Source organism: Sander vitreus, chromosome 2, assembly GCF_031162955.1.
Source record: "Sander vitreus isolate 19-12246 chromosome 2, sanVit1, whole genome shotgun sequence".
Taxonomy (NCBI): Eukaryota; Metazoa; Chordata; class Actinopteri; order Perciformes; family Percidae; genus Sander; species Sander vitreus.
Genome location: NC_135856.1, coordinates 28673854 through 28690091, shown reverse-complemented (window position 1 = coordinate 28690091; position 16238 = coordinate 28673854). Strand labels below are relative to the sequence as shown.

Sequence of the window (16238 nt, the reverse complement as noted above, 5' to 3'; positions counted from 1 at the left end):
CAACAATCTGTACCCAGGGACGCCTGAATGATTTTAGTAACCATGTTTTCATACCTTAATGGTAAACAAGTCAATGTTCTAAAAACATAGCTTATTCCTGTAAGAGCAACAACTACTACAAAGGTAATTCATGACAGCCTGCTATTTAAAAAAAAAAAAAGAAGGTTGAAATGAATAAATAAATTATATAAATGATTTAATCCTGTGATATTTGTGCAGCCTTAGTGGGTAGAGCATACAACATTAACTGTGTCTGTTAATGTCCAAATATCAAGACAGAAACCATGCTAAATCACATTCATGTCTATGAACAGTCTCTCTTAATCTTTTATTTAAACAATGTTTTGTTTTTTCAGTAATAAAATTATTAACAAGGACCCCCCCCCCCCCATCCCACAACAAAATCTCTCTTAACATCTGCCATATTACAAAAGCCAAAAAACAAACCATATGAACGCATCATACGCACAGAACAATGGCACCTCCAACAAAGCGACGATATGCACAAATTGAAAAACAAACAAGAATTTTACCCTCCAAGACAATATTTTTTCTTTTATAAATTGGTAAAATGGTTTCCAAATGTTTTCATACACCCCCAATTAGTTATTTAGAAATATACGTTAATCTGTCTCTCTTTATCTTGCCTATTTCTCAGATAAAAAGGTTTACAGACTGCTCACCTGCAAAACTAAGAATCCCGTTATAAAATGTACACTGTGAATATAGAAAGACCAAAGACCCACAGTTTCTTTGGCCTTGGTCTGGGTTAAATCATTTGAATATGAGAACGTAAGCCAAGTGGAAACCAAAGAAAGTTTTCCTCTTTGCTCAAGAGAAACCGCTCCTGTGTCCTGAAGAAAAACAACTGCGAAAGTAAGACGAGAGAGAACGTGCAAGACAAAAAGATGTCAGAAATGAATAATGTAATGTCCTTTGTAGATAAGTGAAAGGAAAGGAAATAATGAAGGGAGAGTTGTAAAGCTTGAACTAGCCTGGACTAGTAGTAACTGTCTGAGCCAGTGAAGTAGGCTGAAATTACAACTTAATTAAAACTCCAATTTAGGCTAAGACTGAGAACGTTGGTGAGACAGTGAAGAAGTGTACGTATGTGCAGTAGGTGTGCATGCTTGTTAGGGAGAGACCGCAGAGATCAAAAGTAATAGGCGCAGGTGTACTGTATGCACTGGATGGATACCAGAGGAGAAAAAAAAAAGGGAAGGGGAGATAGAAGAAGAGGAGGAGAGAGGGGGAGAGTGGCCTAAGGCTGGGAGACAAAGTGGCTGCAGCCCACATAATGTAATCTAGGCTTCCTAGAAGTACTGCACACTTGTCAAGGCTAAGGTCAAATGCCTGACATTATCAAGACACAACAAAGACACTGCTATCAGTCGCTTTACTGTATCCTTCTATCTGCCGTGCCTACACTGTGTATGGGCATGTGTGAGCGTCTCTGCACACAGGTGTGTGTGTGTGTGTGTGTGTGCACGCATGCCTATACGTCTGTGTGTTTAAGGAGGCAAAAGATTATTTTGATCCTGGGCTCAGTGTGATAGGGAAATTACGCAATAGCATATGTAATAGTGACGTATGTAAAATTCAACAGCTGCTACACACACACACACACACACACACACACACACACACGCTTCTTCACACTTAAGGTGACAATTATGTTCCGTTTTTTAAGCAGGTAATCTATTGCGGCAGACGGCAGACACATTCAAGTTCATGATGGTCTGCGAATAATGATTTGTGATATGAAGACAAAACGCTTCTTCACACTTAAGGTGACAATTATGTTCCGTTTTTTAAGCAGGTAATCTATTGCGGCAGACGGCAGACACATTCAAGTTCATGATGGTCTGCGAATAATGATTTGTGATATGAAGACAAAACGACAAGGAACACAATTGACGCCGAGTATGAGGTATCGCCGTAGGGAGTATGTTCATCTACATCTTTCACTCAGCCTCCCTTCTTTCCTCCCGTTGTAAAAGCCTCTCTCTCTTTGTTTCATTTATTCACTCACTCCATAACTCTCCTGTTCTGCCACTCTTATGTTACTCTGAAGTGGTGGAAAGAGGGAGGGAGAGAGAGAGAGATGCAGATAGTGGGAGGGGGAGGCATGGAGACAGAAAAGAGGGAGGGAGAGTATGTGGGGGAGGGTAGCACTGCAATCTCTGGCAGAGATAGCTGTGACGCACTATTACACACGCACGCACACACACACACACACACACACACACACACACGGAGTGCTGTGGCATTCAGAGGACCAGGGTGGGTGGGGGGGAACGAAGAGATAATGTAGCCCAGGAGTAGAGCACTTGTCTGTGCCACACAAAGAGAATGTTGCCCCTACTTTCAAGTCAAACCTGGATGTAGAGAACAGGAAGGAAGCAGGAATGAAGACGTTTTGATTTGCTGTGTGAGCAGACAGATAGTCATTGAGACACACACACCTAATGTTAGGGGAGACTTTGAGATTAAGAAACGGCTGTGCAAACGGATTCCCTGAGTCAGACACACACAAACACACATCTATACACACCGTTTCCTGTCTCCCGCCTGTAACTGCGGGTGGAGACGGGTAGAAACAGGAAGGAAGTCCAATCTGAACTTCCTCCCGCAGTCACACCCACCCCAACGACATAGCATGGCACGTTATCCTTCTGACACACACACACACACACACACACACACACTCCAGGTTTCTCACCGATAGTGCGGCGTAGCTCCTCACACTGGCTGATGTGGGGGAGTTTTAGCATCTCCTTCCATTTCTTACTGCGACCATTCCTCTTCCCTCCTCCACCTAAGAGACACACAGAGAGATTCAAATCAGCCCATCAATCCTTAGTCGCTGTTTCAACATTGCAGTTGGAGTCTTTGGTCCAATAGTTGGCATTTTCTACACAAGAACAAGAGGACAACCGGTCTAGTGTGGATGTGTGTGCAGTATGTTGACCAGGCAGCGACCAGAGGCAGGGACAGCTGCTTCATCTCACCAGTCGCCTCTATGCATCGTGACTGAGCATGTGCTGAAGAATGTCGACAGTTTCAAAGATCATGAGACACACACACACACACACACACACACACACACACACACACACACTCTTAGTGGTGGACTGTAACAAAGTACATTTATTCAAGTACTGTACTTGAGTAAAAATTTTAGGTACTTGTACTTTACTTATCTTTTCCTTTCATGCCACTTTCTACTCCACTACATTTCAGAGAGAAATATTGTACTTTTATACTCCATTACATTAATCTGACAGCTTTAGTTACTAGTTACTCTACAAATTAAGATTTTTGCACACAAAACACATATCATTTTTAAAATGTGTTATAATTTTACCTAACAATATATAGGCCTACAAGTACAGCTGAAATGATAAGCTAATTAAAGGGGTGATAGAATGATTATATAGGGTATTTTACACTGTTCCTTAAGGTCTCCTAATAGGGGATGTAACATTGGTTGGGCTGAAAATTGCCCGAATGCTATTTTATTAGGTCCTTAACTACCCTGTGAATATGGCTCTATTTGGAACAAGAGCTTTTCTTCCAAATATGGTATGCTCATGAATATTTAGATGAGCTGCGCGCTGATTGGTTTGAGCGAACCACATAGAAACACATCGGAGACGAGACAGCAGGTCTCATATTTCAGACTCTGCAAAGTTATACATTGTTTGTCGGGCTATTTCGTTATTAAATTCACTTCTGAGACTTTTGTTAAGCAAGAAATCAACTCTATAAAGCTCAAATATGGGCCGTTTTACGAAAATTGATGGCTAATTTCAAATTTGGTAAAACGTGTCAGACTTTAGCTAGGAGCTCCACACAGTCTGACGAGAAAGTGGCAACCTCCATACCCAGTGAAAGTCACCGTTTCCCTGGGTACTGGACTACTGGAATACTTTGGGCTACCCGGAGCTCCACGGAGCTCTGGGTAGCTAGGTCTTATAAAGCTAACTATGGTGTCCGATTTCAATTTAATGCATTTTTGTGAACATTAGGGATTTCGTTAGCTGCTACTGTCCCTTCAATCCTATGGGTAAAGATCGCGGCTAGCTGCAAGGCCTGGAGCGCCATCAGGGCCTCGGCATTTTGTAGTCCAGTTACCCAGAAACGGTGACTTTGCGCGGGTATGGAGCGCCGCAGGCTTCCTTTCGTGACGGAGATCCAGCTAGCTCACAGCGAGTCTATGAAGTAGGACACACCGGGCGGCGAGGCAGCACCGGCCGCTGTCACGTTAGCCTGCTGAGCTCCTGCTGAACTGCGACACACAGTCGGACAAAATTTGCAATTAGACATCAATTTTCGTAAAACGGCCCATATTTGACCTCTACATAGTCGATTTCTCGCATTAAAAAGTCTAAAATAGCAGATTAACAATGTTTACAATGTCTGAGATCTGCGCGACCTATTCAGAAGACTAAGCTGACCTCAGATCAGAGGTGTAGCCTACGTAAATGTTTGGGCGTGACAAAGATAGAGACTAGAGCCAAATGAGGAGGAGCCGCCGAGTTGATGTCAACTAGGCGGCTCGTTGAGATTTGCCCGTTTTCAGAGGCAGTTTCAAATTGTGAGATTTGCAGAGGAAAGAGGTGTCAATGGGATTTTGAGCTTCTATGTATGTCCTAGTTACCCACTAAACTGTCACTATTCAACGATGACACGGTAAAAATCGGTTTTGCATTCTATCACCCCTTTAAACACTAAGTTGATTGACAGAACGGTTTCTAAAATGTGAGGGTTTTTTTGTTGTTGCATTGAGTACTTTTACTTTTAATACTTTTGTACTTTTTAGTAAATTTTCCTGATGATACTTATATACCATTACTTAAGTAACATTTTCATTGCAGGGCTTTTACTTAGAGTATTCTTTCAGTGTGGAATTATTAGACCTACTTGTACTTAAGTAAAGGATCTGAATACTTCTTCCACCACTGGTGTGTGTTAAGTGTGTGGAGTGAACTGAGGTATTTACTACTTGGAGGATGGACAGAGTACTTAGGATAGTATTCTGAGGAGATGCTGCTTTGATTTGAAAAAACTAGCAGCTAACACAAATAGCAAAAATGTACAGAGACAAGAGGAAAGCTTATAGTGGTATCAACCTGCATGTGTGTGTCGAAACTGATTTTTCTGGTTAAAACAACACATTGTGCTGGTTATAACTTCTCAATTATGAGAATTTGCTTACTTTTGTGCGTTTTTATTCATGGTCAGACGAAATGAGCTTTGAAGGCAGTTTAGAAATAAGTACATAGATGCAATATGAAAGGAAGGGTTGTCACATCGCTATCACTTTCCATCGTTTTTATCTAATTGCTGCACTATTTACAATAGGCATGGATACACCAAGTGCACTTTTATTTTTTATTTGTGAAGATTTTCACTCTATTCTTCTAACTTGTTCCTGGGTTGTTGTTGTTTTGTTTAAAAAAATAAATAAAAAAAAGGCAGTCTACCTCTTCAGTGGTTTCGATTTATTTTGGTAAAAAAAGAAAATGAGTGAGGGAGTCAGATTAAAAAGGACAATTCGTTTTTTGTCCTTTAAGGCAGACAGCCCTCGCTGCAGATACACATCTGTGGACCCAGAGTCATTGGATTGATGTTTTTCTCATTACTTCAATTCCATTTATTTATTTTTTAAACATAGAGTAAACAACCTAGCCTGAGCTGGAGTGAACCATGTAGACTGTGACGGTTTGAGGATGACAGAGAGGGAAATTCTCTGCCCCGAAGTTCACCAGACACCAGCTGGTCCGGCAGTGACATGTGACAGCTTCAACACAAATACATACGGGGGGGGGGGCGTGTCACTATGGTCAGCTGCAAAACAACACCTTCCCAACACACACAAGCATACTGTATGTACAGTGTGCATGCTCTCACCTCTACAATAACATCCCCAACCCTTTTATACCACTAACACATCACTTCTTTTTTTTTTTTTTAACCAATCATCACAGTCTTATGTTCACAGTGAAGAATAACAACCACAAACATACTAATAAGGATGGTATCACCATCAGCACTACAAGCCGTAGTCATAACTTATTTGGACAAGCAGTGGTAGCATACACATTAAAAAAAGCAACCCTCTCTTTTTATTACTACTGTGTCAGGCTTTGAATAGCTTGACAGGAGCGTTATGAGCAGCAACTTGTTAAGGCTTATAAGATCCTACTGGTCTCAGGTTGTAGACGTCGACAGGCATGTTGACAGACCAGTTGTGGGGCTGCAGGGGACGCACACACGCACACAGATATAGAAATACAAGCACATGCACAAAGATGTACTCTGAAGACACTGTTGCAGGTAAAGGAAACAAAATTAAAAAAAATAACAGCAAAGATAAATGTTGGAGTTATATGGTGGATTTACACACTGTCTGATGACAGCAAGTTGCACATTGCTGGTTATATTGCAGAAGAAAGCCGTGCACAGACTTGAGCCAAAAACACAGAATGATTGACGATTACAGTCAAACCAGCGCAACAACCAGAAACAAATAGTCAGAGATTAACTTCTTCCCTGTCAGAAGCTGAGGAAAATGTAAGTGTTGATACATGTAGTGCCAATAAAAGGTTGAAAGTGACAACGCTTGTATACTGTACAAAAGACATGAGTGCGAGAAATGTGACCTAAACTTGGGGTCAGAAGGACAAAAGAGAGAAGGAAATAGCGAATAATTGAGGTATGCTATAAAATGGACAAAAGATACTGACAAGGAAAGAAAGACAGGGATTTTAATGGCAAGCTATGAAAGCGCGAGCGTGTGTGTGTGTGTGTGTGTGTGCGCGAGTGCACGTGTCTGTCGGAGCTGGCTGGGCCACCCCACCCTGTTTAATGTCACTCTGACGTCAAAGCCATGTGTGCAAGCCCTTAATGCAGACAGGATGGAGCAAGTATTTATTTAACTTTGGTTCTCCCCTCTGAGAGAACGGGGCCCTCCATAAACACCGACTTCAGAGCAGTTTCGCTCATTCATAGCCGAGCCCAACAGCCAGCGCTGAGATCATCGCGCAGGATCTCGGGGCCAGGTCTGCGCATGTGCAGAAGTGACCAGATTCAAAAGTTGGAACATGTTGGGAATGACTGATGTCAAACCAGGAGACATGCTGCTCAACTACAAGGATGCACATTCCTTTCCTTAAAAGATTTATATAAAACAGCAAGGTCATCCTGGACCCAAAACTTGGCCTCACATCATCCCCCTTCTCTCCATTTCCCCATGTTTCCTACCACTCTCTGCTGTCAAATACCAACAAAAAAAATGCCATAAACAGCTTTGGCCACAGATGAATGGATGACCCATTACAGCTGCTTTAAAACAACTTGAGGTAACCAAAGTCCTCTTCATTCAACTGTGTTATGTATTAAAGGGGACAAAAGGTGGCACCAATGGAAAGCATTTATGTTGCATTAACGTTAACATTTTTGAAAGTCACTGAGCAATTACTATCCATCACCTCCATCACACTTGCAGCACTTCTTACAGTAGTAGTAGTAGTAGTACAGTGTTATTTACTTTGTGTGTATTTTGGTGTGTTTCCTCCATTTTCACGTCTGACAGGTTTGATGTATTTAAGCAATGGGAGTCTGGGAAAGGCCAAGAGTATTTTCATGCGGTTTTTATTTGTATGTCTGTCTGTGGAATGAGCTATGAGTGCATTAATGAATGTTACATTCATGTGTACTCTTCTGTCTCGGCTCTCTCTCCTCCCCCGTGATCAGTTGCTGTTTATGCTTTTAATGCATGTGCAGGCCAAAAACGGTCCAAAACCATCCCAAATATGCTCCTCTCTCTGTTCTTCCCTTCCTCTCTCTTTCATCTCAAGTAGGAGAAGGAGCCAAACTGGAGGTCACACAGTAGACTGTAGCATAATCTCTGGGTGAACTAGCAAAGGCACTTGCGTCGGGCTTTGCGCTGCGCCGGGTGCAAGATAGGGCCCATATCCTATCAGCAGCATATATCCTGGCTGACAAGTCACAACAATATGCGATATACTAAATATCTTTGGGTTTTGGACTGTTGGACAGAGAAAACAAGACATTTTAAAAAGCCATCATGACCTCTGGGAACTTGTGGTGGACATTTTTCACAATTTGCTATTGTTACTATGTGGCACATATAAAGTATGAATACATAAAGCGAGTATTTGCACCCATAATCAGAGAATAAATGGTCATTCTGTGAAAATTAAAGATATAGCTGTGATAAAACTACATCACTGGCAACTTCTTCTGCTGCGATTCCCAGCTTTTTCAGATGTTACCATGAACACAGAGCCGTGCGGCGCTGCTGTCTTCACAACTCGTCTTCATTTTGCATCGCCATATGGGAGAAGCCGCTCACCCATCTGATGAACACATGTCACATGCCGACACTCGGAATAACAGACACAAGGCCAGAAAACCAAGCTCGTCTGTGACAGATAACAGAACGACCACGGCAGCAAGCAGCCAGTATTTACATCTTCACACAATCCGCTTCGGGCAGTTCAGCTACACACTTGTACACAGTGACTTAGTGCAAGAAGGTTTAATTCCTTGAACCCTGACTTTTATAAAAAAAAAAAGAAAAAAAAAAAAAGCATGGAGGTTAAAAAGAGCAGGGTAAGTGTGCACTTAAAAATGTATTCTGAGCATAAAATGAAGAGAAAAGTAAGTGAAAAGCCAAACCTGCTGTTAAGTAACTCCACTTCATTTGGGCACCAACAGCATTTTTCGAACTTTAAAAACACTGATAACACTGTTTACCAAGTTATTTTTGGCCAACGTAATCATACCCTGAATATTTGGAACCAGCCCATACCTTGTCAGATCTGACCCCCACCCTGCAGCAGTCACATAGGTGGAGGTTCGGAATCGGACGGCTGCGGTATCCTCCCAAAAAACATGACTTAAATGGTAGGAAATGAGAGAGGGTCACACATAGTTTAGGCCCATTGTAATATGAGCATGCACACGCACATGGGCACAATGCAACCTGGCCATGATAAATGAATGGCCTGCTGCTTTCCCAGTCGCTCTCTCCCATACAGTGTGCGACTGGCTGGAGTAGCCCCTGATAAAGAAAACATTAGCTGCTAGTATCTGTGTTGCCTATTCAAAGCAAAGGCCCAGTGTTTCCATAAGGTAATCCGTCTGTATACTCGTACTGAAAGACACACATCAGCTGAGAGAGAGGGGATAAGACAAACGTGAATATCAGGCAGCACTGCTCTCCTCTAATCCACACCTCTTTCACATGCCCCCTTCCCATTTTCCTTCCAACTCTGACTTCTGCTTCTTGCTCCCTCCCCCATATAACCATTTTCTCTTTTGATATGCCTTTGTTATTCTTCATGGCCAGATCTCTCTCTCATTAGAGTAAATTCCAGGACATGACAACAGAATGAGCAGGACCGGGGGCGGTGGGGATCTCACATGCAGATCTTCACTTGAGCAGAGAAGACACACACACACACACACACACACACACACACACACACACACACACACACACACACACACACACACACACACACACACACACACACACACACACACACACACACACACACACACACACACACACACACACACACACACACATTCCAGCAGTGTGCTGTGGTGTTTTGCAAGACATTTATTTCCTCTGCCCCATCTCTCTGTGTTCAAGATATTCCATTAAATCTTGCAGAGACGTGCTTGAAAACTGACCCTTGTTTTCGCAGTGTCTTGGGGGAGAAAGGGGGGGGGGGGGGGGGGGAGGGGGACGGCGAGCGAACAGGGTGAGACTAACTTGAGCAAGACGCACAGAGTTGTAAGAGGACAGACTGAAAGGTTAATCATCTATAGGTTATCTCCAGCTGTCTCTCAGATGAAGGGCCCACCAGTTCATTTTCATGGCCACACTGAAAGAGCAGGAACACACAAAAGCAGCCTCTCCAGCACTGAGCCCTTGGGTGAGGAACACATAGCACATATTACACCTTGAAGATTATCTTTGATAAGACAACACTTTCAAGTCATATTTGAAGGCAAGACTGACATAAAATGTTACCAAGGGCAGATGCCAAAATTGTGACACTAGGAACGTTTCAAAAAAAGGCAAACTGATAAAGCATGAAGGACCTTTGATATTTAATACACTCGCTACTAGACTTTGACTCAGCCAGACCTTTTAAAAACTCTTTTTAGAGAAACCAAAATCTTTATTGGAACCATACGAACTTGTAAATACAGTCAGCCGTACACATTGTTAAATCAGGCCGACAGCTGGGTTCTCATAGGAACGACGGCCATTTAACATTTAATAAGGCAGCTGGAACAAGGTCCCTATGATGTTCACAAACTGCCACAGAAAAGTGCCTCTTCATGCTTAGTCAGCTTGCCAAGAAATTGTGCTAATGAACATCCCAGTAAGCCACCAAGCCAAGCGTCGCTGCTAGTGCCGTGCAGCATAGCTGCATACGCAACACGCTGCGCCTCGTTCTCCGCACAGCCCATTTGTGGGTGTAAAAACTGTAAAATGAGTCCCACATCAAGGGACAGTCACAAAGCAATATGTGTTATGAGCCTCAGCTGGAGGAAACACCCCTGAGTGATGACAACAAGTGTTAGCCCAGCTATGACCGCAAAACTAATAAAGCTACGCTAGCTTACGTCACAAGAAAGTGGTCTGAGAGGACCTGCTAGCCTACCATTTGAAGGGGGGTGGAGAGGAGGCAGAGAGCAGAGAGAGGTTAGAGACACCAACAGCAGAGATATGTCCTCTTAAAACTATAATGTTTAATGGCAACGCTTCCAACTTGTAAAGGCGGAAATGAATTATATAAGCAGGATTAGTGTCTACTGTTTGTCAGAGGAATGTGAGCACTGGACTGTCCACATTCTTTCCTTTTTATGAAGACAGTAGGAATTATGAAAGAAACACAGCAGAAAAAGATCAAGTGAAATTTGATTCCAGGAAGAAGGGTTGAAATGCCCTTCATGTCCAGTCACCCTTACATTAGAATATGAAAATATGCGTGGAAATGTAATATGTGGTGAACAAATGTCCATGTCCCCTTTGCATACAAGTTTGTATTAAAGAGTAATAACGCTCAGCCGTGCAACTTAATCCTGTTCTTCTCTGCCCTTTGGGTATTTTCATTGCTTCTTAGTTAGCGCTGACACATTTCTCTACCAAAGTCAGTGACGGCCACAAAATGAAGGTTCACCACTTTGTTTTTAACAGAATAGCCTTCCAAATTTTTTGGGGGGGGGATTTCATCCTACAACAGTTTTGGGGCAATGGTCAACTTTTGAGTACTGCATGTTCCTAATTCCCAGATAGAGAACGTAAAGTCACATCCTTACATTACCAGCTTTATTAAAGCTTAATTGCAGATATTTTCAAGCTGAGGTAACATAAGCAGTAGTCAGCACCTCAGGTTGGGCATTTTACAAGCTTAAATGACAAAAAAAAAAAAAAAGACCAGAATGCATTGCAGACATCCAACAGTTTGTGTTTTGACTAAGGGGCGCAACTATTCTCAACTGGAAGAACTCTTTCTGTCATGCTCTGACCATGCACACACCACTGCTCTCTACACATGGTAGGTAGGTATGTATGTATGTATGTATGTATGTATGTATGTATGATATACATATACAGACACAACTGAATGCAACTAGTAAACAGTCTCTCAAAGAGAACTGTGGGAAATGTAAATATCTAAGTGAAGTAAAAAGCATTGTCAATAAACTACACATTTACAGATATATTAATATTAGGGGGTTATTAACTGGCCTCATTTTGTTGGTATGTCCAATTTAAGAATCCCCCAGGCGCTCTAGAGCAGTCCCCTTAGGAACTACAACACCCAGATCCACCTCTTGCCTACGTGTTACATCCTAACTAAAAACAAAGCAGTATAGAATACAGTGCTTTAGTTCAAGACATTACCTTTCAGCTACTCATATAACAGACATGTTGTGCAGAAGGGCTTATGTACAACCTGCCTGTTATATGATATGTCAAGTTTAAAAACAGAGTTAAATTCTATGTTTGTTTTTTTTTATATTTAGTCAAATATCAAGCCTGATCAGAGAGAAAGAAAAATTGCAACAGTTTCACAAAATGAATTACTGTAATGTGCAGACTGCGGATATCTATATCTAACAATGACATTGGCATTCAGGGGTGGATTTGTTTTAAAGAAATTTACAACATCGGCAATGTCTTAATTATTTACACATCAAGGTTGAGATTCGGGTTAGCATCTGTTGTCAGGTCTGAAAGAGGAAAATATGCCCGATATAAAAAAATGTAGTGGCTATTCAGCACACCTTGCTTCCCTCTTGAGATACAATTGTATGAAACATATCAGTTTGTATATACAAAGGTTTCCTTTTTTTATAGGAACCATCTTTTTTTTAATGTGAAATTGACCAAAGGGGACCCTCCCATTTGGTTGTTAAAGAGCTCTGACAAATAAATGTAATGGAGGAAGGATATTTTACAGCTGAAGAGTAAACACAATTTTTCTCAACAGACTTGACACCGCCATCTGCTCCGCTATGATAGGGTGCTCTGCCAACTCAGGTGCTGAAAAGTATTGTAAACAGTGGAGTCTGCAGGACAAAGTATGATAACCCTGTTTCTAAATTATCTCAAGTGCTTTTAACTGCATTATGTACTACACGTTTTTCTGTGAATATCAGCCAATACGTGCACCATTACAGTCTAGGATTAAACAATATAAGCCGCCAAAACAGGCCCTCCAATATATCAGTCGACAGTCGGATTCTACGATCGACTGGTAAATATTGAATATCAATATTACTCAACTATGTGAAATGGGTTTGGACTGTCAATACAATTATTGAGGCGATGCTTTTGATGTTTTACTGTATGAGACTTTGTGAAAATAGTTTTTACATCCTCAAAAACTCTAGGTATTCTCACAACGCTTTCTAATATATTCTCAGGGGAGCTACAGTGATAACGTCCTCTGACTGTACAAGACTGTCACCTCATGCAACTGTCACCTCTTGCAGCTCTAAGGAAAACGAAAAATCTATGTACACTGTCTAAAAAAAAATTGTTATTTCCTTTCCACATTGCTGTACCAAATGTATACGCACACATTTCACTGAGGTGAGGTGGGGAGTGGCGGGCGCAGTGTCATCCCTACAAAACCAAGCCACTTCCCTTGACGTGTCATTTCAACTGTGACAGGCCAGACACACCCTGTCATAACTCTTCTCACTCTGGCCACCCAGTTTCACATCAGCATCAGGTGTTCGAAGGTTGACTAAAAAGTCAAAGGTTATGAGCATATCGTGACCAGAAGAAAAGGTATTCTAGGCATTTATTAATCAAAAGATAATTCTGCGATGGAGAATGCTGCATAACGTTCTATGACTGTTTATGCGCCATGCGTACTTATTAGTACGTTGGGAAATTGTCATTTCCCGTCTCCACAACGAGGTCAGAGAGTTGCAGAACAACTGATTTAATGTCTTGCTCAAGGACACGTTGGCAGGGCAAACTCTTGCTGACTCAGTGGTTTTGGACCCAGCGCATGCAGCTGCTGCTTGCAGAGGCCTTGATTCCGTGTAGCACGAAGGTGATCCAGGAGAGACTCTTGAATAAAAAAATTAAAAAAAGGCAGCTGACCTCTGATCCTCAGGAGCCGTTTTCTGTCTGGATTTGTGTGTTTAAAAAGGTGGGATTTGCTCCACAGCTCGTGACACTGCCACTGTTAACAATTGTCACTGTGACATACTGAAACACTTTGACAGCTGCAAACACCCACCTCTGGAAAGCCTAATTAAAATCAAATTAGTCTCCTGTGCACCATAAAGGGATAAATTGGGAGTGATTAGCCGTTTTAATCTGAGTGCTAATTAACACAGTGAATGGTATAGCAGGGAGAAATATAACAACAACAAAAAAAAAAACACTGACTGTACACTCAACATGTCCAACTAACAATGTTATTAAGTCAAGTTTACATCACAAATTATAAGAACATAATAGCGGGTTGGTATATCTTGATAAAGGACTCAAATAATTACTGGAAATAGCAATACATTTCCTGACAAATGACCACCTGATTAATTAACTAAATGTTTTCAGCACATACCTTACCATTGAAACTAAATAAATTAAAGTGAACTTTGGAGAAATACCAGGCCCCTTCTACTCTGTTCATGGCTCATCACTGAGAACCTTTTGGAGCCTCTGGCTGAGGACACTGACAGGTACTGAGCAGCCCGTAGATCAGGATCAGTGTTGTACAATCGCCCTCACGGGGTAACACTCATGACAAATGCCAAGCACCATTTAATTGCAGGTAAAGGAAAGCCGTATGCCTCGTAAGGAGCAGCTGAAATGGATTCACTGCTGTGAATAATCCATTTCACAGTTCGTGTTGGCGTTTACTCTTGAACTGAAACGCAGTCCGAATACAATGCAAACCATGAGCAGGGAAGGCCTCTGCATACCCACAATGAACCGCGACCCCCGAGCCATGTACGCACTGTGAGCGACTTTGCTTTCGAGCAAAATGTTATCATTTATTTTATTATGTTATACTTTTTATTAATCCCCAGTGGGGACATTTAAATTTACACGCTGTTGTTGTTGTTCGTACACACTACACACCTGGCCTGGAATACAAAATGCATTAACTTGGTCAATATCTTCTAAAGCCATAGACCCTCATATGCTGTGTCCTATCCGATTGAAAGAGAGAAAAACACAAGTGGAAATCGTTGAGCAGTAATGACACCTTTTTACCCTCCTCTGGCAGCTAATACTGTGTTGTACACCCACCCTGCGTGCGCCCACTCACTGGCTACAAAGTAGCCTCTCTGCTATCTCCTGGAAAACAGATGGATACTCGCCTCTTTTTCACCTCCAAGAGAGCTGCTGTGGGATCACCGGCCCACTGAGCAGCGTGAACACCCGGGGCTATATAACGCCTGTGCCGCCGTGGTAGGCTACATGGTGGGCCTTCATCTCCTAGTCTCCCACTGCATCCAAAACCTCCACTATAACGTTATTCCTTTCTCACAGTAGCTCCTTATCAACAGCGAAACGGCAATGCAGTGGCATATTTTTGCGTCAAATAATAGGCTTCCACACGTTCACTTTACATTCCTAATTGGGCTTTAAACGCACCAAAACCTACAATGACAGGTAAAGAGAAGCTGTACTGAGGCACAGTGCCCCACTGCGCAGCTAAATTTTGGTCCACACTCCATACCATGTAATGTGAATATCATTAAATATTAATGTTATCGTAAATTGTAAATATCCACAAAACCACTGACCAGTGCTTGTGTGAAAGATTTTGCTCGACTGCCTCTAATGCAACGCTGCGATCTAAGCGCGATGCTGCAAACACTCCCTGCGTTGTTCATCTCCAGCCTGCTGGGCCTTATGTTAACCTGCCTGGTAAATATGTGTGTTGTTAGTGTACAAACAGCTGATTTTAACGGAATATGTGTGGTGTTTGCCCGGAGACAAAGCGCTGCGCAGGGATGGGAGACAGAGAAAGCAGAAATCCCAAGGAGGACAGTCGTAAGCTCGTCCATGGCATTGAGGTAGGGGGGAAAAACACATTTTAATTTCTTATTTTTGCCGTTCAGCTGTGCTTACCTTCCCTTGCCTTCAGGAGAACCGTGTTGGCCACGATATTTTCAATCTCCATTGTCAGAATGTGAAGCCCGAGCAGTCGCGATACATTTCACTCAGCGGAAAAAGACGTTTTTTCTGATCAAACGTGCCGACAACGGTGTGGCTGCTGCACGCGCACAAGGCGAACGCGGCACTGGCGCATAGTAGGTGTTTAATAGTGGTCGTCGTTTCTCTCCATAGCAAGACGTTTTAACAAACACTACCTACGGAGCTCTATGATTACGACGGGGCTTGTTAGCATTCATAGCCTGCCTCCCTTCTCTCTCTGCCTGCCTTCCTTCCTGCTTCAGCTCCCTCCTCCTCTTCCTCCTCCTCGCCCCTCCTCTGCACAACGAACCAGCGAAAGTAGGAGGGATCAATTTACAACCAGTGCAACCACACACACACACACATTCACACACAAGCGCATTCATACATGCATGCAATTTCCTAGCCTCCTGAAAGTATGGATGGTTATGCCATTTATTGTGTGGCAGTTTTGGATTAAAACGTGCTTATGTGTGTCGTTTTCTACAAGTTTCCCTCCGGCATA

At 42.4% G+C, this 16238-nt stretch overlaps 1 protein-coding gene across 2 annotated transcripts in view; it reads right to left on the bottom strand.

The window, feature by feature from the left end:
• Positions 1-16007, bottom strand: part of grk4 (G protein-coupled receptor kinase 4) — a 49116-nt gene extending 33109 nt beyond the window's left edge. For both annotated transcript variants that reach the window (XM_078264686.1, XM_078264677.1), the window contains exons 1-2: positions 15668-16007; positions 2723-2818 (exon numbers count right to left, since the gene is read on the bottom strand). In XM_078264686.1, coding sequence (XP_078120812.1) covers positions 2723-2818; positions 15668-15719 — 148 coding nt within the window. In that variant the 5' untranslated portion in view covers positions 15720-16007. The remainder of the gene's footprint in view (positions 1-2722; positions 2819-15667) is intronic.
• Between the last annotated feature and the right edge of the window lie 231 nt (positions 16008-16238).